General features: G+C 42.1%; 1 protein-coding gene across 2 annotated transcripts in view; it reads left to right on the top strand.

Annotated features, from left to right (window-relative positions):
- Positions 1-2823: 2823 nt before the first annotated feature.
- Positions 2824-21780, top strand: part of COL1A2 (collagen type I alpha 2 chain) — a gene marked incomplete at its 5' end in the record, with an annotated part of 36345 nt that continues 17388 nt past the window's right edge. Inside the window, 26 exons of one of the 2 annotated variants that reach the window (XM_082693622.1) lie at positions 2982-3051; positions 5575-5585; positions 6172-6186; positions 6814-6849; positions 8001-8093; positions 9591-9647; positions 12991-13035; positions 13124-13177; positions 13273-13326; positions 13632-13685; positions 14087-14140; positions 14638-14691; positions 16462-16506; positions 16799-16852; positions 16951-16995; positions 17358-17411; positions 17923-18021; positions 18141-18185; positions 18293-18391; positions 18811-18864; positions 19023-19130; positions 19495-19548; positions 19650-19748; positions 20712-20765; positions 21232-21330; positions 21701-21754. In XM_082693622.1, coding sequence (XP_082549748.1) covers positions 2982-3051; positions 5575-5585; positions 6172-6186; positions 6814-6849; positions 8001-8093; positions 9591-9647; positions 12991-13035; positions 13124-13177; positions 13273-13326; positions 13632-13685; positions 14087-14140; positions 14638-14691; positions 16462-16506; positions 16799-16852; positions 16951-16995; positions 17358-17411; positions 17923-18021; positions 18141-18185; positions 18293-18391; positions 18811-18864; positions 19023-19130; positions 19495-19548; positions 19650-19748; positions 20712-20765; positions 21232-21330; positions 21701-21754 — 1560 coding nt within the window. Of the gene's footprint in view, positions 3052-5574; positions 5586-6171; positions 6187-6777; positions 6850-8000; positions 8094-9590; positions 9648-12990; positions 13036-13123; positions 13178-13272; positions 13327-13631; positions 13686-14086; positions 14141-14637; positions 14692-16461; positions 16507-16798; positions 16853-16950; positions 16996-17357; positions 17412-17922; positions 18022-18140; positions 18186-18292; positions 18392-18810; positions 18865-19022; positions 19131-19494; positions 19549-19649; positions 19749-20711; positions 20766-21231; positions 21331-21700; positions 21755-21780 lie in introns of both variants that reach the window. The other variant, XM_082693621.1, reaches the window with a different exon arrangement.

Genomic DNA, 21780 nt, shown 5'->3' with positions numbered 1-21780 from the left:
GGAATAAAAGTGTAAGACAACAAGGCTTTATCAGACTGGTCGCATCCCTTTAGCAGGCAGACTCTCATGTCCTCCTTTAAGGTGTGGCCCCTTTTCAAATCTGTGGGGTGTAGGGAGCTGAAGAGACCATCTGTTTTCAACAGAGAATACTTTAGGAATAGGAGTGCAGGTGTTAACTGATCTCTGCCTCCCTTCCTCCACCCCTCCACGCCTCAGCCCTCAGTGGCTCCCCCTTCACTCCTTTCTCCTCCTGCTCAACCACCAGCCACCACACCAGGCCCCCTACACTCACACACCAGACATCCATCACCAGGACCATCCTCCATGCTTTGGGATCAGCTCCCTTCCCAGTCCCTCCCCTACCCACACAAAAAGCTTCTCTCTGAGACCCAAAATATTTAACAGAGAGCTAACTGTAAACACTCACTTCCCCAATGAGTGGTGAGGAAGGAGGAGTCAAAATCATGTATAAAAATGACTGGGATGGCAATCAGTCTTCTGCTTAAAAAAGAAAAATCCCCCTTTGGTTTTCACCATCTCCATTATTCTGTCTAGTCCCAGGGCCTCCCACCAAACGCCGATGACTGCCTGCTTCAAACCCTGCCACATCAGCAGGGAAGGAGCCTGGCAGCATTTGGTATTTGCATCAGTTTCCAGGAATGTGTTTCAAGTTATCAGTTTACTCTGCAGAGTTGTTTTTCCTTTAAGTTTATAAATGTGTGCTTGAACTGATATTTCACTAGTTTTCAAAAACTAGCTGAGCATTTTTTATAGTATAAAAGAAATGACAGTCATGCTTCCACAAAATGCTCTCCCGTGTAAAAGATCAGATTTGACTGTGGATTCCTCCTTGTAAAAAGCCTCCTAGAACTGACCAGATACCCTTTCAAATTCCTTCCCTCCCCGTTACTTCAAAAAGTCTTTCTGAGTTATCCCCCAAGTCAATGTCCTTAAGTAGAATAAAAGAAGGGTTTATTATAGTTCTGTTTTCTCCCTTTTATTTCCATTTACCTGTTTTTTTTTAAGTTTAGAGAAAGCAACCACTTTAAGACTATTCAATCCCTTTGGTTTATAGCAGCTGCTGATGGAGTTAACTTAGGCAGAAATTTTTCCTTAAAGCACAGCCAAAAAAAAAAAAAAACAAGGAAGGGAGAGATGGGGAAAAAAGAGAAGGGGGTTGGGGAAAGGAAGAATTGCAGCCCACTCACTTCTGTTTGGCACAGAGGGAATTGACCTAAAGATGTCCCTTTTATGTTGACTTCTAGGAGCCCTTGGCATTCTGAGTAGCTCATGACTGCCTCACTGGGGATGCAGAGCAGGCAGAAATGCAGCCCCAGCCTTATGGGCCTGGAATGACATCTCAAGAGAGTTGGAAAAAGGGCCGTCCACTGAAGTTGACTGCACCCAGTATTTCACAATTCTCAGGAGCTCTCACTGAGGGCTTTCACCCTCAGTCCTGAGCTCAGGGTGAAGATCTCAGTTTCTCCTCTGCATGGTGGGGAGCTAAGAATGGGATGGGGCTGAAAGGGGAGAAGGAACTTGGGTGTTCGGGAGGGAGTTAATATCCACATTGATGAGGACACTGCTTGGGGTGTGACCAGAGAAGATTGCCCCATCTCAGAATGGAATTGGAAGCCCCTCCAGGTGGGCTGGGTGTTTTCCCCAAGGTGCAGAGGGGAGCCATGAGGAAGCCAAGAACTTGCTTGGGCGTTACCTGTAAGAGTGGGGTCAGTGAATACACGGGGAGCTCGGGGCACTGGGGGTCTTGTTGGAGAGTTATCTGAGTCCAGGCTCCTCATGAAGCTGATGAATCTGGACAAGGCATCAGTGGAGAAGAGAGGGTGGAGAGTGGAAACCTGAAGGGGTAGAGGATGGATTCTCCACTGCAATCTCAGAAAGGAGAGACCCCGTAAGAGAGGCGTCCAGGTGGTCACTTGCAGTCTTTTTGCAGAGCCCGATAATCTCCAAAGCGGAAGCCGAGAGTGGCCTCAGTATAGGTCGAACGAAGGACTTCCCGAATGGCTGGGGCCAGTCTGGTGTGCGCGAAGCATATCCTCCCCAGTGCTCAGTGCCACGCTACCCTTCACGTGTTCCCCCCTCCTCCCCAATGGCAGGCACCCTCCGACGCCAACCCAACCCTGCACAGACAGAACCCCCCTCTCACCATCTCCCGGAGCCAGGAGGGAGCGTTACAGCTGAAAAAGTGGGGGCACACACGCCTCAAAGCTGGAAAAAGCTGGGCGCGGGTGGGGGAGGGGACGCGCGCGGGGGGGGGGGCGGAGGGAGGGCGGCCACCAGCTGCGCCACGCTGTCGAGCCCCCACTCCTCCTCCCTTGCTTCCTCTGCGCCCGCTGCGCGCCCTCCACCCTGCGGGTGGCCTGCAGGGCACAAGGTGAGACAGGGCTGGACAGCTCCTGCTTTGATCTCCGGTGTCCCGTCCTTTCTACAGCTGCCTGGCAGCCCAGAGATCTGCAAAGTGTGCCCACGTTGGTGTCTGCAGAGCGCTCCGACGTGTCCAAAAGTGTTTCCAAACTTGGAAAGGGCGGGGAAGGGCGGGGGGATGGGGAGGGCGGAGGTATGCAGACAGCGAGTCAGAGTTTCCCCTCGAAAGCCTCAAAAGTGTCCACGTCCTCAAAAAGAATGGAACCAATTTAAGAAGCCGGCCCCGTGGCCACGTCCCTCCCCCCTTCACTCCCTCCTCTGCGCCCCCGCAGTCTCCTCCCAGCTGTGGCTGCCCGGGCCCCCAGCCCCAGCCTTCCGATTGGTGGAGGCGCTTTTGGAGGCACCCTCCGGCCAGAGAAACTTTGGCCGTATAAATAGGACAGATCCGGGCTTTATTATTTTAGCACCAAGGCGGCAGGAGCTTTCGGCTAAGTTGGAGGTACCGGCCACGACTGCATGCCTGCGCCCGCCAGGTGATACCTCCGCCGGTGACCCAGGGGCTCTGCGACACAAGGAGTCTGCATGTCTAAGTGGTAGACATGCTCAGCTTTGTGGATACGCGGACTTTGTTGCTGCTTGCAGTAACGTCGTGCCTAGCAACATGCCAATGTAAGTGCCTTGAGCTTGTTTGGGCTGCCCGAGAGGGGGAGAAAGTTTAGATGGGTGGGCACCCTGGACTGAAAAATGAAATCCTACAGTCACGTCTAGGTCTAGCTTGGAGGGAAGGCTCCCTGGCATGTGGAGAAAGGCAGGCATGTATGAGAAACGTGGAAATTATTTTAGAAATGAAAACAGAAAAGACTCAACCCTCCCCCGAAGTTAGGGAACTTTTCTCTCAACTCGAAGTGAGTCTTAATTTTATCTGGATCCTCTGATCCGTGAGGCTCAAAAGAGAACAAAAAGTCTTTTTCCTAAGGGTGAGATATTGACAACTATCGGGCCCACGGCTGCACTGATGCCCACCTTGGAAAACTTGAGGCCTGCTTTAGAAAGCCCTTGAATTTAGTCATGTAGAACTCACCCCCTAAGGGCTTTGCTTCTTTGGGCGGTTTGGGCTTGCCTGGATGATGATGATAACTACGAGGCGCCCTCTGGAGGGAGGACAGTGAAAGCACAGGGGACCAGGCCTTATGCGGATGGAATCCCCATGAGAGAGACCCCTACAGGTTTACAAAGGGAGGTGACCTGCGTTTCTGATGAAAGCCATGCCCGGTGGCTAGTGAGTGTGTCCTGGGAAGGAAAATGATGTTACTTGGAATGGATACAATCTGAAGAGTAGAATTAGCTTCTCCATCTATTATCTGGTCATGGACATGGTGACATTATTTAATTAAAATCTGTTTTGCCTTTTGTTGAGCCTGCAAGTTACCTTTTTATCATGTTCTTAATGACAATCAGACATTCTGAACACAGCAAGTTGGAAAATATCAACACGGATCTGAAACTCAAGAGACCCGGGGTTTTCCAATGACTTGGCCACTAATTTACCATGTGACCTCGGGCAAGTCCTACTGAGCCTTTTCTAAAATGCAGAATGCAGATTAGATGGACGCGGAGGCTACTTTCAGACAAAGGTTTCATGACTAGGCTTCTGTGTCAAGATAGAAGAAAATCGGTCCTTCTTGAAAATGGCTGCCTAATTACCAAAGATACTGACTTGATAGGGTCGGAGGGGTGTCTGGCCACACCCAGCACTCCGAAAAGTTTGCTCCACCCACATGCCACGGTGTCTACCATTGCATCATTGTCGATGCATTTATGTGTGTGTGTGTGTGTTTCTCCCTTTGTCCACTTTCAGTGTTCACACTGTGGATATTAATGAGTGATTGTAAGGAACAAATTCACATTACCAATTTTGTTTTTATGAGATCTGAGGATGGGGGGAAAAGTTGGCTCCTAAAGGAAAGATGAAAACAGACCTAGGGAAGTCTAAAGGTACAAAAAGGCAACTCACCTTTGCTCCTCTGGGCAGTTTGGGTTGACCAACAGCCAACGTCAGTCTGGAATAAAAGTTACCAAACACACGTTTCTTCAAAATGGCTCAGTCTGAGTAATGAAAAGGCAAATTTCCAAAATCATAAGGAGTTCCGTTAATCAGGCCTGGGCATAATTATTCTTCCTACTGATGGACACAATGAAGTAAACATATCATTTTCCTTATTTAAAAGTAATTCTCATAAATTGCCCTTAAATATCAGTGCTGGATGTGGTCCACCCTCCTGAATTGTGACTCTTGCAACAGATGTTCTCACTCCAAATGACACATTTCTTGGCCACCTAATTAAAGCAATTTTTAGGGTTGATTCATCTCGTTGCCAGCTTGGCCACCCTCATATCCTGTGTTAACCTATAATTTTTCTACCGTAGGAGAGGAATTCAGTCTTTAAGGTCTTAGAGCAATTATGGCAAAGAGGGGGATATTACTTCAGTGTGTTTTTCCCATTACTTCTCAAGATCTTTCGTTTTTCCATTTATACAGAGCAATTCCTTCTCAGGGACAAAAGAGATATATATTGGTAAAATGACCTTACCTAATTTAAGTGAACCAATGTAAAGCAAAATTTCGGATGTCTAAATGGCTCCATTTTCATAGTGACTAATTCGCAAATTAGACCTTTTGAAAAAGGACTTTAAGAATGGTATAAACTCAATGAAGCACTAGGTAACTTTTATAAAAAATAAAATATTTAGGTAACAAAGTTCCCGAAGTTTTCCCTTTTTTAGATTTTTAGGTATCAAAAACTATCTACACCATAAATTATTTCCTCATCAGCATCCTGGTCTTACATTCAGCGACTCACCCATTCAGTTTATCAACTTAATTACTATGCATTGGAAATATCCTTTGGACACATTAATATTTCACAGCATTTATAAAATAGTAAATAATTAACAATTTAATTCCAAATATATTTACATATTAATATTGCAAACAAATCAGCCTGCTGATCCCTGCCATACTTTTGACCTGCATAATTTCCAAGTCATTAGAATATTCTTAATAAAAAATACACTTGATCCTTTAATTAGCTAAGTCAACTTTATAGGCTAATATGTCTATTTGTTAATTGCTGCTACGAATCAATGAAATGATGCTAATGATTATTTACCTCTTTTCCCTTTCCTCTACAGCTTTACAAGAGGTGAGTAAAATTACTTTTAGAATTTGTTTTTTTATACTGGGAATGTTTTTGGCCGCATTTATGCCTTCTCTAGGCAAGGAAGAGAAGGTTACAGTGGTGTGGAACAATTTGGATTTCCAAGAAAATCCTCAAGAGTTATGGTAGTCAAATTTTGCTGGCTGCCTAGAAAGTACCCACCCCAATTTCCAAAATGGGCGGTGCTGTTGAATGAGACCACCCTTACAAGAATGCTCATAAGAAACAGAATAAATAATCCAGTGGAAGTTTGGGTTTTAAGCAGCCACTACCACGAAGCAGGAGACTTCACAGAGCTAGAGAATCTAGCTTGGGATCATTTGCAAGAGTATTAGGAACAAATTCTTAGCTCATGAATTGAATTTGAGGCATATTTAGAGATAAGGATGCATTTTGGTTCTGAACATGTTATTTAATTTGTGGGTAAAATTTAAAATCATACTTTGACATTTTGGAATAATGGTATGCATGATGTATGTACTCCGTAGATCTATTTGTACACTATACAGAAATGGGAGCCATTTAAAAAAATACACAATTTTTCTCATAATTATTTCTGATTCTTTTCTAGGTAACTGCAAGAAAGGTAAGAGTCTAATACTTTTCCATAATATCTGAAATGATCAGAAATATCTTCTAATTTAACTAAATTTATAGTAAACTACAGAAGGAAAATATTTTGTCAAGATTTTGCTCACATGGATATGCATTAAGTAAACCATAAAATAAAGCAGCTTTGATTTTTAAGATAACCAAGTTTCATTATCTTCCAGAATTATCTCTAATTATATTATACAAACTGGTGATTTACATACTAAAGAAAAAAAAAGACTTAATTCTGGAGATGGAAGGAGTATTACGTTAATTATAGGTAGTAAATGAACGTTTATTTTAAAGGCCTTTTTAAATATACTGTTAACAGTGTAACAAAATGATAACTTTATCCACAGAAATCATATTTCTAAAAATAGTAGTTATATATTGGCCTAATGACTGGAGACTGCAGCCTCTAGTCTCCCAGGTTGAAAACATTACATGTAATTATAATAAAAACAATGTATATTTTCTATTGTATTATGCCATTTTTACAGCTACTTTCTAATAATACAGTGTTTAGATCAGTCTTACCAACTAATGATTATCAAGACTGCTTTCTCGTTCACTGGAAATCACTTAGACATTTATTATTCTGCTGTTTGTATCTTCCTCACAGGGCCCAGTTGGAGATAGAGGACCACGTGGAGAAAGGGTGCGTGATTTTTGAACTGTTAAAAAGCTTTGGACCATATTTGAATAACTACTGGTTAGACGGTTCATAGGATTATTATGTATTGAGATATTTGCACCAACTTTTAAGCAGATAATGCCCTGCAGAAGAGTAGAATTAGAATTATCATATATAATCACTATTTTTCTAGATCAAGATTATCTTTTTAGAAAGCCAAGATGTTAAAACCAGCCATGTTCTTTGCATTAGTTTGTCTTCGTTTTCAGTAGACTTGTCCAACTTACACATATCATTATGCATAAGTAGGTAGATGGACATGCATCTACCTATCCCCACAGTCCTCTCTTTGCACGTTTTGTTTGCTTTTCAAGCAAGATCTCTTACAAAGCCCGGGAATAGTAGTAAAACAGCAGTCAACAACATGCTTCTGCCTAAATTCGTAAATGTGCAAGTTAGGTTTGCGATTTATTCATGGTATTCTTAGATCTCTCTGCTCTGCTTATTTGGCATGTACAGCTACATTATATGACACTTTTGCCAATGTATAAATACCTATATCTAATATCTATTGGGAAGCGCAGTCTAAAATGTATTCTACTCCCAACAGTCTAGTAGAGGTCGCATTATGTCAGTAAATTACTGTAACGACATGAATAGTGTTAACGGTAGGAAGTCTGCAGGATTTTCTACCTTGTGATAAAGTGACTTTATTATCCTATCAATTAATCTACCATTCATACATAGTATACCAAAACTGTTGAGTAAGTTCATCAGTCTGAAACTGACAATCAGTATACAGAGAACACCACTGTGTACTGATCTCCATGTGAAATTTATAGAAGTATAAATGGTAGCTATAATTTCTATCTTTATTTGAATTCTGGGGCTCCATTTTGAATTAATATTCAAAGGCTGAGCTGTCCCTCTTCCAGCGGAACTAGTCTGCCCAGTGTCGTCTTTGTGTATCAGTCACTAAACCTCCTTCTAAGAAAGACCCATGTCATAAGTGAAGTTCAATCGATGACAAATATGGCATATTAAATTTCCTTACCCCTTGCACATTGAAAGGTCTGAACCACTGATCTTACCACATATATTAGGTCTCCTTTTATATGTATAGGTTTCTATGGGGGTCTGTCTAACCATGACCGAATTTGCTTTTTACAAAACAGGGTCCACCAGGCCCTCCAGGCAGAGATGGTGACGATGGTATCCCAGGCCCTCCCGGTCCACCTGGACCTCCTGGCCCCCCTGGTCTTGGCGGGGTAAGGCGTCTTAAGTACTGCTAACTTTTAGCTCACTTCAGTGTCTTCTACCTCTATTGAAAGAAGGCTCATTGTGGAGCTTATTTTTAACAGTTAAGGGAGAATCTGCTATTTGGATATTAGTACATTTTATTCATTTCTTTGGTTTCTTCATTCAAGATTTTGCTTTGCCTGGTTTCTTTGTGAGCCCTTGTCAGTTACAGAACTGGTCTTTGTGTTCACTGAAGGTAACTGCAGCCCTCACGACTATTATTTAATTTGGGGATTTAATATCTTTCATCAGTAGGGCACAAATAAGAGGTGTTGCATTATTAAAGAGTTTGATTAGATTGAATTATAAGTGAAATCCCTGGTCTTCAGCAATTTCACAAACATCCTACTCTTTTTATTCTCCTTGGCTTGAAGTCTGCTGAACCAACATTCAAAGTAGTTTTAGGTTTAATTTGCTTGAAACTAATTTGAGAAAAGTACATTTCCCTTTTTCATTAATATCTTCTTTTAGCTTTATGTCTTTAACAATGGTATGAGTGCCAAATGGCCTCACTGCAGGAAGGAAAACATATTTGCTTAATTGGTTAGCACTATGAATCAGGAGCCTGATTCTAATATCCAACTGTATGCCAGTAAAATAAGACCTTTCTCCCCCAGAAGATCTTATTATGATTGCTTATCTACTGAGTGCATTAAAAAGCACCTCCTTTAATAGATCTACTACTATAAGAGAGATCTTTAACAGTAAAGTTATTACTGTGAACTATTTTTTAAAAGTTTAATCTTCCAAGGGGCATTTTAATTTAATTTTCCTCCAAACTTGAAAACTCTTTATATTCTTTTTTGAAACTCCAGCAAGAAAAAGGCCTCTCAGTCACTTTTGTGTAGTTCTGGAGGAGCAGGACAACAGGTGGAAATGCAAAGGTGACCTCTCGTTCTCTGCTCAATTTCTCAGGAGTCTCCAAGGACTTAAAGTTTAGAAAGCTCCCCTTTCTCAGTGTAGAACTAGAGGGTGCATGAGGGGAGAGGTGACTGGCAGAGCGGAAAGGGTTTGAAAAAATGAGGTGAGGAAGCTTCCCACTTCAAACCAGGTGGGGACTCCATTTTTTTATTTTTTTTATTTTTTTTTTAAGATTTTTATTTATTTCACAGAGAGTTCACAAGTAGGCAGAGAGACAGGCAGAGAGAGAGAGAGGAGGAAGCAGTCTCCCCGCTGAGCAGAGAGCCCGATGTGGGGCTCGATCCCAGGACCCTGGGATCATGACCTGAGCCGAAGGTAGAGGCTTTAACCCACTGAGCCACCCAGGCGCCCCTGGGGACTCCATTTTAAACTTACATTCTCTCCTGACTTTTTAGGAAGTTAGCTCAATATGGAATTATAAACTATTAAGTTTATAAAAATATCACTCCCTTTTTTAAATAACAACATAAAAATCTGTACAAGTAAGATGAGAAAATGAACTACAGAGCTGGTAATTTTTATATAATGTGTTTTTCCCTCTCTAGATATTTGCGGCTCAGTATGATCCTGGAAAAGGAGTTGGCCTTGGACCTGGACCAATGGTATGCTTCCCTCTTTTTAATCTCAGCGAAAAAAATTACTGAATAGAGAATTTGTTTCTTTGTAAAAAATTTCACATTGCCATTTCCTTAACTACCTTAGGTTAACACTCAATACTTAGATCAGATAAAGGCAACAAGTCCTTTTGTATTCAGATCTACAAGACTCTAGATCTGGGGGTTGAATTTTCTCTACAAACATGTGTCCAGTGTGTAAATAATCTCTGGACATCGTAACTATAACTTAGATAAATCAATTTAATTTGAAAGAGTGATCACTCTGATTAATTTTTTTATATCCTTTAACATTGCTCAGAATCTTAAGCAACCTGTAGAGATGCAGAGCTATTAAGTTCTATAAACTTGCTGGAAAGGAATAGCAAGTTCTAGTCCAGCCCATTTTTTAAAAAAATATTGATTTCTTTCTTTATATATGTATTTGAGTGGGTAACGGAAGAGCAGAGGGAGAGGGACAAGCAGATTCTGGGCTGAGCATGGAGCCCAATGCGGGGCTCAGTCCCAGGACCTTGAGGTCTTGACCTGAACTGAAACCAAGAGTCGGATGCTTAACCGACTGAACCAGCCCGATGCCCCCGCCCATTTGTCCTATACGAGAGAGTTTAAACTTTTCTAGGGCCATAGAAGTGCTTAATGACAAAACTGGGACTTGCCTTCAGGCAGGATATCTGATAATCAACGACATCGTGTTTCACGTATCTAGTACTTGAATAAAATATCAACTTATTCAGCAACTATTTATTAGACACCTTCAGTGAGCTCTTCAGAATAGCACTTGCACTAGGGCGTTGGGCTGTAGCCATGAATATGGCAAAATCTCACCCTCCCTCAAGGAGTTAACAGTACTAGAAATGTTTCTTTTAATACCTTTTGATTAATACCTTTTTAGTCTATTATAAATCCATACAGAAGAGAATAAGAGTGTAATTTAGCATTCATATCACTCAGCGCAAATAGTAAGCAACATATCCTATAATTTGAGTAATAGCTAGAAAAGCTCCCTGCATGATTACGATGATGATGGTGTATCTTTAACAAGCGACCAATAAGCATTAATAAGATGTGTTAGAAGCGGAGAAAGACAACTATCATATGATCTCCCTGATATAGGAAGTGGTGATGCAACATGGGGGCTTAAGTGGGTACGAGAAGAATAAATGAAAGAAGATGGGATTGGGAGGGAGACAAACCATAAATGACTCTTAATCTCACAAAACAAACTGAGGGTTGCTGGGGGGAGGGGGTTGGGAGAAGGGGGTGGGATTATGGACATTGGGGAGGGTATGTGCTTTGGTGAGTGCTGTGAAGTGTGTAAACCTGGCGATTCACAGACCTGTACCCCTGGGGATAAAAATATATGTTTATAAAAAATAAAAAATTATATTAAAAAAAAAATAAGATGTGTTAGAAAAAAAATAATATGAGCATGCACAATATATACTAGTATGTATAAAATAAAGGCAAAAATGGCTGGAACTAAGAATATTCAGTTAATTAAACACTGCAATGTAACGTTAACATGGTCTATAAAGTATAAATTTCACCTGGACAGTGCATTCAGTGCTCTGTCTTCAAAAGAAGATGTCGGCTGGACCTAATGGTCCACAGTAAGCTAATCCACTGTAGGGGCAAGATAATATTTTGTGTAAATTAAAACTCTCATTTGAGAAGTAATGTGCCTTTAATTGATGATTTCCAATTTCCTGATTTTTCTGGTAATTTTCAAACATCCATATCTAAAATGAAGAAGTAGAGATTTTCTTTGGCTTTGTTTGTATTGGGTATTTGAAATTAGCCATTTCAGCTAATGTTGAACATTAGTCAGCTTTAAAGCAGTACCTATGTCTCAGGAAGAAGCTAAAGGGGAAAAAAAATAAATAAAATAGCCTACATAAGCCCAGAAAATTAATATGGATTTCAGATTCCCCTGACTTTGGAACATTTTCTGGGGGGCACAAAACAGAGTGTTTTACTTTTAAATATCAATGAAATATAATTTAAGCTTGCACCATCCCCACACAGTCACAGATATATGTAATCAACAGATATGCAGATATGTGGTTCACAAATAAGAAAGATAGGCAGCAATAAAGTATTAAAATAATTTTCCATGTTGGAAAATCAATAACTCTAAAACCCCACAGGGTTCTTCTCTGAATTAATGAGTAATCATAGTCCGTCTCACAGCCTCCACAAAATAAACTACCTTTTATGTAAATGAAATTGTTGCAAATATGCGGAAAAATGAATAAATATAATTAAAAATTCATGGTGTCAAAGAAAATTATTTTTAATGTATACCTAAAAAATTATTTTGATTGAAAAGTGACAGTTTCTTTTAATGTGGAAGCAATTTCTAAAACCAAACAAATAATTCTTATAATTAAGATGAGCTGCTTTTTAATAAAATCCATATTATTTCACTCTAGGCATTAATACCGTGGGGCAAACTTGCCTGCAGAGTCCCCATGGTTGATGTGTCATGAACAAATTACCCTAGACTTGCCTATGCAATATTTTCAGCATGAAGGAGCTGGCCCCTACAAGAGATCTTGCACAGACCTGCTTACTGCAAAGGGGAGTCAAGAATGTGGATTTAACTCACAAACTAGTAACACTGTCTCGCTCTACTTGCCTGTGACAGAAGGAAAAACAAAAGGAAGGAGCATCTGCTGTGGGTGTGGGCCACATTTTCAGTAATAACATTAGAACCTTCTAGGAGGATATTTCAATAATGTTTCATTTTTCCTTCACCCCTCACTACCTCAGCTTGGGTCTGACATTTTCATCAGTCCCCAGCAGCCCTAAAAGGAGCTATAAGGTTACATAACAAACCTCCCTCTAATCATTAAGAAGGACTGTTGATCCTTTTCAATTGATGCCCCTTGAGGCAAGAAAGAAAAAATATCAATTTCTTCGCTAAATATGACAGGGGGAGATGACCTATGATCGAGGCCCTCCGAATGGAAATGCTTCACCCACGGCCCAGAAGGCGGTTGTATATTCCATACTGTGCACATGATTCCAATTCATTGCTTTAGAACAATCTCAATCAGCCCAGTTGTCTGCAAATTTAAGGAACCTGTATCCACCCACCCAATTGGGTTCTGCTGATTTGGGTAGGAGAAAAGGCAGAAGCAAAGACAGAGAAATAGTAGAGGAAATGTTGGTCTGTAAGAGCCTCCCTGGCAGAAACAAAAACGGAAATAAAACCAGGACAGTCCTGTTTGTCTATCACAAAACGTCGGTGGCACTACTATGCCAGTGCTCTCCAACTCGAACCAAAGCCTCCATAACTTCTCAGTGCTAAGACTTGTCCTCTTTCTAGGGCTTGATGGGACCTCGAGGGCCACCTGGTGCATCTGGCGCTCCTGTAAGTAACCCACAGCTGGTAACCTTTTCTTATGGAAAAAGCCAGAATTAAAGAGATGTGTGGAGTATGACGTCCTGGTTTCTTTTAGGGCCCCCAAGGTTTCCAAGGACCTGCTGGTGAGCCCGGTGAACCTGGTCAAACTGTGAGTACATTTTCGCCCGTTGTGGTAGATTATGTTTCTTCAAGATGTTTATTAATACAACCTCAACGAAATGATTGGTCTCCTGTTTTCTTCAGGGTCCTGCGGGTGCTCGAGGTCCACCTGGGCCTCCTGGCAAGGCTGGGGAGGATGTGAGTATATTCACTCATAAGCATTTCCAAAATGCCATTTAAACACTCCCTCCTCGACAAGACTTTCTGGATTCAAATGAAGTATTCTGCCAAAAGCTGGATATGCCCGACATAACTCACCCTTGTGGAAGATGTTATTTTAATGAAATCTTTGTTTGTATTTTGGGAAATTCATTGTCCATTAAGTATGTATTCGGACCCACATCTTTGTAGAATGCCTTTTCCCCTCATCTTTAAAACCAAGATGTTCCAACTTTGACCGCTTAGCAAGAAAAGGCTGACCCTACGATGCTTTCATGTTGTAGGGTCACCCTGGAAAACCTGGACGACCTGGTGAGAGAGGAGTTGTTGGACCACAGGTAAGCTTTTTATCCCGGGGTCTCCAGCCCAGACGTCAGAGGCGTCTCCCGTGCCAGGTGGCTGGTAAAACCGGTATCCGTCTAAACGGTCACCTAGATGTTGGATTGCTTGTACCACTCACTGACCAAGCAGGGAGCCCAGTCAAGAATGCATACAGTGTTTGTTAGTGCGAGGGATGTCGTTTTAATGACGGCAAGCTTGCCCTAAGCTAAAACCCTGTTTTGTTCAAACAGCCTAGCGTTACTCGAGTGAGAGCAAGTGGATGCGCTTAAAATATCCTAGTCTTGAACCTAGTCCAAGTTTGAACTTCAATGGGAAGAAATACTTTGGAGGGAAGAAATCATTGTTTTCTAATTTAGAATGAAAACATGACTTGTTCTCTTCTGTGTTTGCTTTTAAGGGTGCTCGTGGTTTCCCTGGGACCCCTGGACTTCCTGGCTTCAAGGGCATTCGGGTGAGCACATTCTTTACCCAGAGAGTACATGCTTTTAGGAACAGCCTCGACTATATTTAAACTCCTGGGTGACACATACTTGCTTCCAAATTCCTGGAATTCGCCAGAGAAAAGAGAGTTAGAGAAGAGTTCAGATGGCTGAAAAGTATGGTGGGATGCACTTTTCTCAGTGTGCTCCCAGCTTCCAAGAAATGAGGATCCCTACAGAGAAAATTGTCTAAAAGGCGTACGACTTGAAGAGGTACTTAAAACCATCTGAAAATGGTAAAAATTATTTAAGAGGGAGAGGCTGTGAGAGAGCATCTAATTCTGTTTCCCTCCCATCCAAGTGCAGAGAGGAAGCTTACCTGGGGCAGTGGAGCAAGTCTGCCCCTTGCAGCTGCCTGGCCTGGCTGGCTGGACCCCTTGCACAGAAGGGGTCATCCCTGGGGGAGGGCAGGATTTGACCAAGCACGGTGATGGAATGGCATTTTAATAATAAGGGATTTGCATTTCAGGGACACAATGGTCTGGATGGATTGAAGGGACAGCCCGGCGCTCCAGGTGTGAAGGTAAATACTAAGCCAGAACATGGTTGTTGTGGTTGTTTTAAATTGACTTAAATTCCCCATGACCATCAGAAGGGATATTTTTAGTGAAGACTACTCGTATTCCAAAGAATATCTTATTTCCTCTTCAGTACTTCAGAGCCTCAGTGGTGAGGCTATGGGATTCTGTGACAAAAGTCCAATTATTAATACCATTTCTTTAATTCAATAGCTGTTAAACAGTTGAGATAAAAATAATGTCAATAGTTTCTTCCTTCATTTCCTATCCTCCAATTTCAGCTGATCTCTGTAGCCAAAATAAAAGTAAATAAACATATAATCAGATACTGGAACGCTATGTTATTTTAAACTGTAAATTCTCCTTTGCCATGCACTAATTAGATAGGTACATTCATGTCACAATACACTTTTCAACCTCTTTCCTGTGATTTATCTGTGCACACTCAAAAAATTTTTAATTAGGTAATTAAAGTCTCAGAAGTGTGTTATCTCTTGGCTAGGCTCTTCTCTGACAGCATTTTCAACTATAAAATGTTCTCTCTCCTATTAAGGAGATAATGTGATATTAAAGTGAATACCAACGTAATTACAAATTAATGAGTAACGAATACTAGCGGGACTAGAAATGAACATGAATATGGAGAATCTATTCTAACTTTCCAGCTGCCACACAAATGGATAAGGTCAAACTCATTCTCCCTAGAGCCTAATGTAATAGCTCAGCCTACTAGTCCCAGCATCATAAAATGTTAGCATCGAAAGGAGCTCATTTTGCACATGAGGGAAACTGAGGCACAGAGAGAATGAGTGACTTGTCCAGAGTCACACATCTAGCAGTTAGGAGGACAGAGACTAGAAGTTCTGACTCTCAAAGAACAACTTTGTGCTTATTCCCAAAGAATACACTTGACATAGAAGCCTAGAAATGAATGGTTCCGAAAGGGTCTGTGAAATCTGTTTCTTCTAGACCCGAATCAGATTCCTTAGTAACAAAGTTCCTTCACATGTGCCATTTTTTAAATGACTGCTCCCCCTCCCCTGCCGGTACCATGGTTTTTACTCAAGATAAGAATATTGGTTGGGAATAAATAAGACAGCTTTGAAAAATATTACAAAGCTTTAAATTTCCATGCATATTTTACAAAAATGAAAATACTGACTGTTAAGAATAACTTTAAAAAGGGTAAATACGGTTCTTTTGAAAGCAATTTATTCTCTGCCATCTCTTTTTATGATATCATTCCTGATACATAAGCCTAGTCAAAATGATACCCAAAATCTAAGGGGGAATATTAGAGCTGGGTTACATAATCCTCAAATGACCACATCTCCCTAGTACTCTGGTATCTGCTATTATCTATATTAAAAACGCATATTTTAGAAATTTAAAATTTTATGGATTGGCGTAATTGAGAAAGTCTATCTGTGTAAGAAATGTTACAAAATATATAAATGGTTCAAATTAAAATAATAGGGTAGGGGTACCTGGGTGGCTCAGTGGGTTAAGCCTCTGCCTTTGGCTCAGGTCATGATCTCAGGGTCCTGGGATTGAGCCCTGCATCGGGCTCTCTGCTTAGCAGGGAGCCTGCTTCCCCCTCTCTCTCTGCCTGCCTCCCTGCCTACTTGTGATCTCTGTCAAATAAATTAAAATTTTTAAAAATAATAATAAAAAAAATAATAGGGTAAAAATGACCCAATCAGGGGGAAAAAAAAAAAAAAAACCAAACTGATACCCTGAAATGAACAAAACCTCAATCCTTCTTTTCCACATAGGGTGAACCCGGTGCCCCTGGTGAAAATGGAACACCAGGTCAAACAGTAAGTATCGATGACTTGATTGTAAATCTAAATATATATCCTCTGTGTAAGCTGGAACTTCTTTCATGTTTTTGCTAATTACCATTTCCCTCGGCATTGTACTCTTTGATATGTTTCTAATAACCTTCTGCATACTTAATTGAAATCCATTACCTTTTAGTTGGAATTAGAACAAGACCTATTTATTTCTAGTGGATTCTTGCGCATGTTGGAAATTGGACAAAGCAAATGATGCCTGTGACATTTTTTAAATTAGCATTGTGGATTTCATTGAAAATATTTCTGCTTCTAGGGAGCCCGTGGGCTTCCTGGCGAGAGAGGACGTGTCGGTGCCCCTGGTCCAGCTGTGAGTGCTTCCGTTTTTGTCCCTTATCCTTTTAAAAATTGTTCTAATAACGGCCACTGAACTTTCCTCTGACTTTGTCTTCCTTATTTTCTTCATAGGGTGCCCGTGGAAGTGATGGAAGTGTGGGTCCTGTGGGTCCTGCTGTAAGTTTTGACACTGAAGAATTTGGGAAGGGTTGAGAATTTGGGATGGAAAATATCTTTATTAATTTGTAAAAATAATACCATTTTAGACATCTTACCAAATGTTCTATGTGGTTTCTCAAAGGTTCTATTTATAAGTACTGTGGTCTCCAGGGCTCTTCATTGCTTCATAAAGTAAAATCTACCTCCCCTTGGATACCTTGAATGTATCCCCTTTGGTATTAATGGCAACAGACTGTCCATTTTCTCTTTGCCAGTATTAAATATGATCAAGCCACTCTAAGCCACTTTAATTTTCTGGTCTTGTTGTGTTGTTAACTTGCTGGGAAGCAGTTTCTTACCATATTCTACTTCGGTTTCAGGGTCCTATTGGGTCTGCTGGCCCTCCAGGCTTCCCTGGTGCTCCTGGCCCCAAGGTAAAAACACTGCCAACCATTGTCATTACCTTGATCCATTTCTTACTGTGATGTGAAAGACAGGCCCTATATTTGCAGATAGGAAGTTACACCACAGAGAGCTTAATGAGCGCCCCTTTCAGAATGGATGTAGAATGACCCGTTTTCTCACTTAAAGCTTGATGTGGATCATGTCTCTGTACTTGAGCTCAGGAACATAGATACAGAAGCCAACAAAGAACATTATTTTATGGGACCCCTCTGGGATATATTCCCAAACTACTGAGGACTGACTAGCTGAGAACCAGAGTGTCTATCACAGAGAGACAGAGGTAGGTGAAGATGGTAGGTAACCAAGATGGCAGAACAAGGCCAGGAAAATAGGAACCCCAGTCCAAATCTATGGTACCAAATGAGATGAGGGAAATAATTGCAGTTCTGAAGAAAGTTCGTGGAACTTGGGGGCTTAAAAACGGAGATACGCTGTTTAATGATCTGCAGACCAATGCCTTGGTGTCATTCCCTCTTTTAGGGTGAACTCGGACCAGTTGGTAACCCTGGTCCTGCTGGTCCCGCGGGTCCCCGTGGTGAAGTGGGTCTTCCAGGTGTCTCCGGCCCCGTTGGACCTCCTGTAAGTAGCCACCATCATCAGCCTCATGGAGTGGAAGCAGGCAAAAGGAGTGAAGGTGGGGTCAAAGAACAGAAACACTCCCATTGACTGATGACCTCCTCTTCTCTTCTTCCTCACAGGGCAACCCTGGAGCCAATGGCCTGACTGGTGCTAAAGGAGCTGCTGTGAGTATCTGGCCACCCTGGGCCACTGTGCTTTTAGGCACACTTGGGCGCACACCCCCTGGTCTGCCCAGCACCTCAGGACCCACCACGCCACATTGTCTCCACAGGGCCTGCCCGGTGTTGCTGGCGCTCCCGGTCTCCCTGGACCCCGTGGAATTCCCGGCCCTGTTGGCGCTGCTGGTGCTACTGGAGCCAGGGGACTAGTGGTAAGTGGTCATGGCTGCAGCTCCCATCATCTTGAAAGGCCGACTCAGCTGTCATTTTGTCACCATCTCAACTTCTTGTGGTCTTCACATTTTTGTTTTTTTCTTTCCTGAGCATTTTTAGTGTGTATTACTTCTGTGAGAGTGCCTGTACATGTCTGGTCCATCTATGTGTCTGTGTGTCTCTCTCTCTCCCACACATACCCCTCCTGCTATCCTGGAACACTCCCCAGAGGTCAGTGAGGTAGATTTCTATATTGCTCTTGTCTGTTCAGTGAAGCCAGTCCCCTGTCAGCTATTTGAATGTGAACCTGGACACACATTTCTCTTTATCTTGATCCATAAATATTCCAAGATGTTTGTCTGTGAGAGAGCTGTGACACCTGTTTTTCCTTTGACCGCCATTTTGTATTGAACTCTAGGGTGAACCTGGTCCAGCTGGTTCCAAAGGAGAGAGTGGCAACAAGGGTGAACCTGTAAGTAGTTCTATGATCGAATTTTATGGATTTATTACTTGTTTGATCTAAAAAGTCCTACTTTTACTTTAAAAAAAATGATTACTTTTTCTCTGGCTATATATGACATAAAAATGATTTTTCCTATTCTCTCCTCTTTTGCTTTTCTCATGAAACAGGGTTCTGCTGGGCCCCAAGGTCCCCCTGGTCCCAGTGGTGAAGAAGGAAAGAGAGGCCCCAATGGTGAAGCTGGATCCGCTGGCCCCTCTGGACCCCCTGGGCTGAGAGTAGGTTCCAGATGCTCTTGACACCCTGACATATCAGAGGGATCTGAGGACACCCTTTCATTGGGAATTGGTCAGAACCACTGAATGCATTTTCTAGACAAGGGGAGCATCTGCTTTCCATCTCCTTTATTAAATCAGTGACTCTCAGTTTGGTCTGGAAACAATGCTGACCTACTTTTGTAGAATGCCTCCTCTACGCATTCCTTTGAGGTTTGGGTGAAGTTTTCTGGCTTGGTTTTTTTGTTTGTATCTCTCCCTTCAGGGCATCAAGATTTCTTGCATGCAAGCCATGTCTCAGTAAACGCTGCCCTATGGGATTCAGGGGTTTTTCCCAATCCTTCCTGTTTAATGTACTTTCTTACAGGGAAGTCCTGGTTCCCGTGGTCTTCCTGGAGCTGATGGCAGAGCTGGTGTCATGGTAAGCTGTCCATTACTCACTCCCGGGGAAGGAATCCGATGCTTCTTTTGATGGGGCTGTCATTCGATTTAGCATCCTCCCCTCTCCCTTCTGTTGAATAGGGTCCTCCCGGCCCTCGTGGTGCAACCGGCCCTGCTGGTGTCCGAGGTCCCAATGGAGATTCTGGTCGCCCTGGAGAGCCTGGCCTCATGGGACCCCGAGTAAGTTTCAGATTGATTTGGAGCAAGTCATACCTCGCACTGCTTCCTTTTTGAAAGAAATGATTAATATTAGAAGACAAAAAAAAAAAAAAAAGAATCATCCAAAGTAAATCTGTTAGTAGATTTGCTGATGGTTGCATTTTTAATTTAACTTTATCAAAGCCCAGAGATATTTTTACGTATTTGGTTAGTTCATCAATTTCTTATTTATTACTTGATCCAATGGTTGTGAGGTTTTTGAAGAATAGATTTATTTTAATATACCCAAATTAGGTTGGTTCTCCTATCAGCATGAATCTTTTATCTCAATTTGTGAGTTTTATATAAGGTGTCCATGAAACGTATTAGGACTATACATTATCAGTGTATTAGATTCATAAGTGAAATCATTTTTCCAGCAATCACAAAATGCTTTAATGTATTCAGCATCACACTAGCCATGGAGAAATGACCTTTAGATTCGTAGACACTCTAATCCATAGCAATAGAGTGATTTTTTTTTTGCCTCCATTATCTCTTATGGATGAATATCATCTGTAATTGTACCATAAACAAGTAATAAAGACACCAAATGTAGCAATAAAAAAATCCACTTTGAAAATTGCTTGCTGAAAGTATTTGTTTTTCTACTATGGGGTAAAGAACACTTTGCCTATATAGTATGTTGCTTCCCAGTTTCTTGAGATCTCCATAAATGAATCCGTTGCACTAAACTCCAAAGAAAGGAAAGGTATATATATATATATATTAAAAAAAAAAAAAAAAAAACAGAGAGAAGAAAGATTCAGAGCTCTTTTCATACCTCCCAGCTAGTGGCTAATACCCCTAATGGTTTACCCTAGGCAACAAACGAAAAGTCGGGGGTGGGGTGAGGGGAAGCGCTTTTGTGAGCTTTTCATAAATTGGAGCCTCGAGTATGTAAGTTGAAGTGCCGACATGAAAGCATCCTCATTTACTTTATAGGGTTTTCCTGGTGCCCCTGGAAATATTGGCCCAGCTGGTAAAGAAGGTCCCATGGTAAGAACTGCTCATTTTCCATTATATTTTCAAGGACACTTCTTGCACTCTTATCAAGTCTATTCTGCGGCTTATTTATACATGAACACACTGAAAATAAATATCAGCCACATACATCATCTGGGAACGCAAAGTAATAGATTGTAATTATGGAGTCCAGATGAACGCCGGACGGGAAGGAGGGAAGGGAAAGAAAAAAACATGGCAGGGAAAATTGAAGAGGGTGACGAGGGTCTGGAAAGGGAGGGAAGGAGGGAATTGGGTACATCTGAGATTGACTTGGCTGTGTGTGTACTGACATCCTATTTAGAAAAGGAAAATGGATTCATATTTCATTGACACTTTATACCAGGAAGCTCTGTGTGTTCCGAGGATGATTCTGTTTCTTCCTACGGGAGCATCCCCGGCTTGAGGTCGGGAGACTCCAGTCGATGCTGAGTGAACTTTAAATAAACTCTGCTTTCAGGGCCTCCCTGGTATTGATGGCAGGCCGGGACCGATCGGCCCAGCTGGAGCAAGAGGAGAGCCTGGCAACATCGGATTCCCTGGACCCAAAGGCCCCACCGTAAGCACACCACACCCTCTTTCCTCCGCACGTTCACCAAATCCTGGGTTCCCCGCTGCCGTCAGTCCACTCCACCTCAAGGGCGGGGCATCCCTTTCAGCACAAGAACACTGCAAGCCCCTTAGCGTAGTGGCAGCCGCTCTCCAGGCTACCAATGCACACCTGATGGGGATCTGCCTCCGGAGCTTGCGCCCCTGGGGACGTAGGTGCGCCTCATTGCACTTGGAGTTGTGAGATGGTGGGACGTGCCCTAGGGGACAGAATTCAAAGAGTAGGACCTTAAGAAAAGCAAAGCAAGCAAGAAATTGACCTTTCAGAATTGTCGTGGTGAAATTGACATTGTGTCCTTTTTTTTAAATGTTTATTCTAGGGTGATCCTGGCAAACCCGGTGAGAAAGGTCACGCTGGCCTTGCTGGTGCACGGGTAGGTGCTGACTTTGCATATCTGCC

Source organism: Mustela nivalis, assembly GCF_964662115.1.
Source record: "Mustela nivalis genome assembly, chromosome: 12".
Taxonomy (NCBI): domain Eukaryota; kingdom Metazoa; phylum Chordata; class Mammalia; order Carnivora; family Mustelidae; genus Mustela; species Mustela nivalis.
The sequence above is the reverse complement of the archived record's forward strand: the minus strand, read 5'-3'. Positions and strand labels throughout refer to the sequence as shown.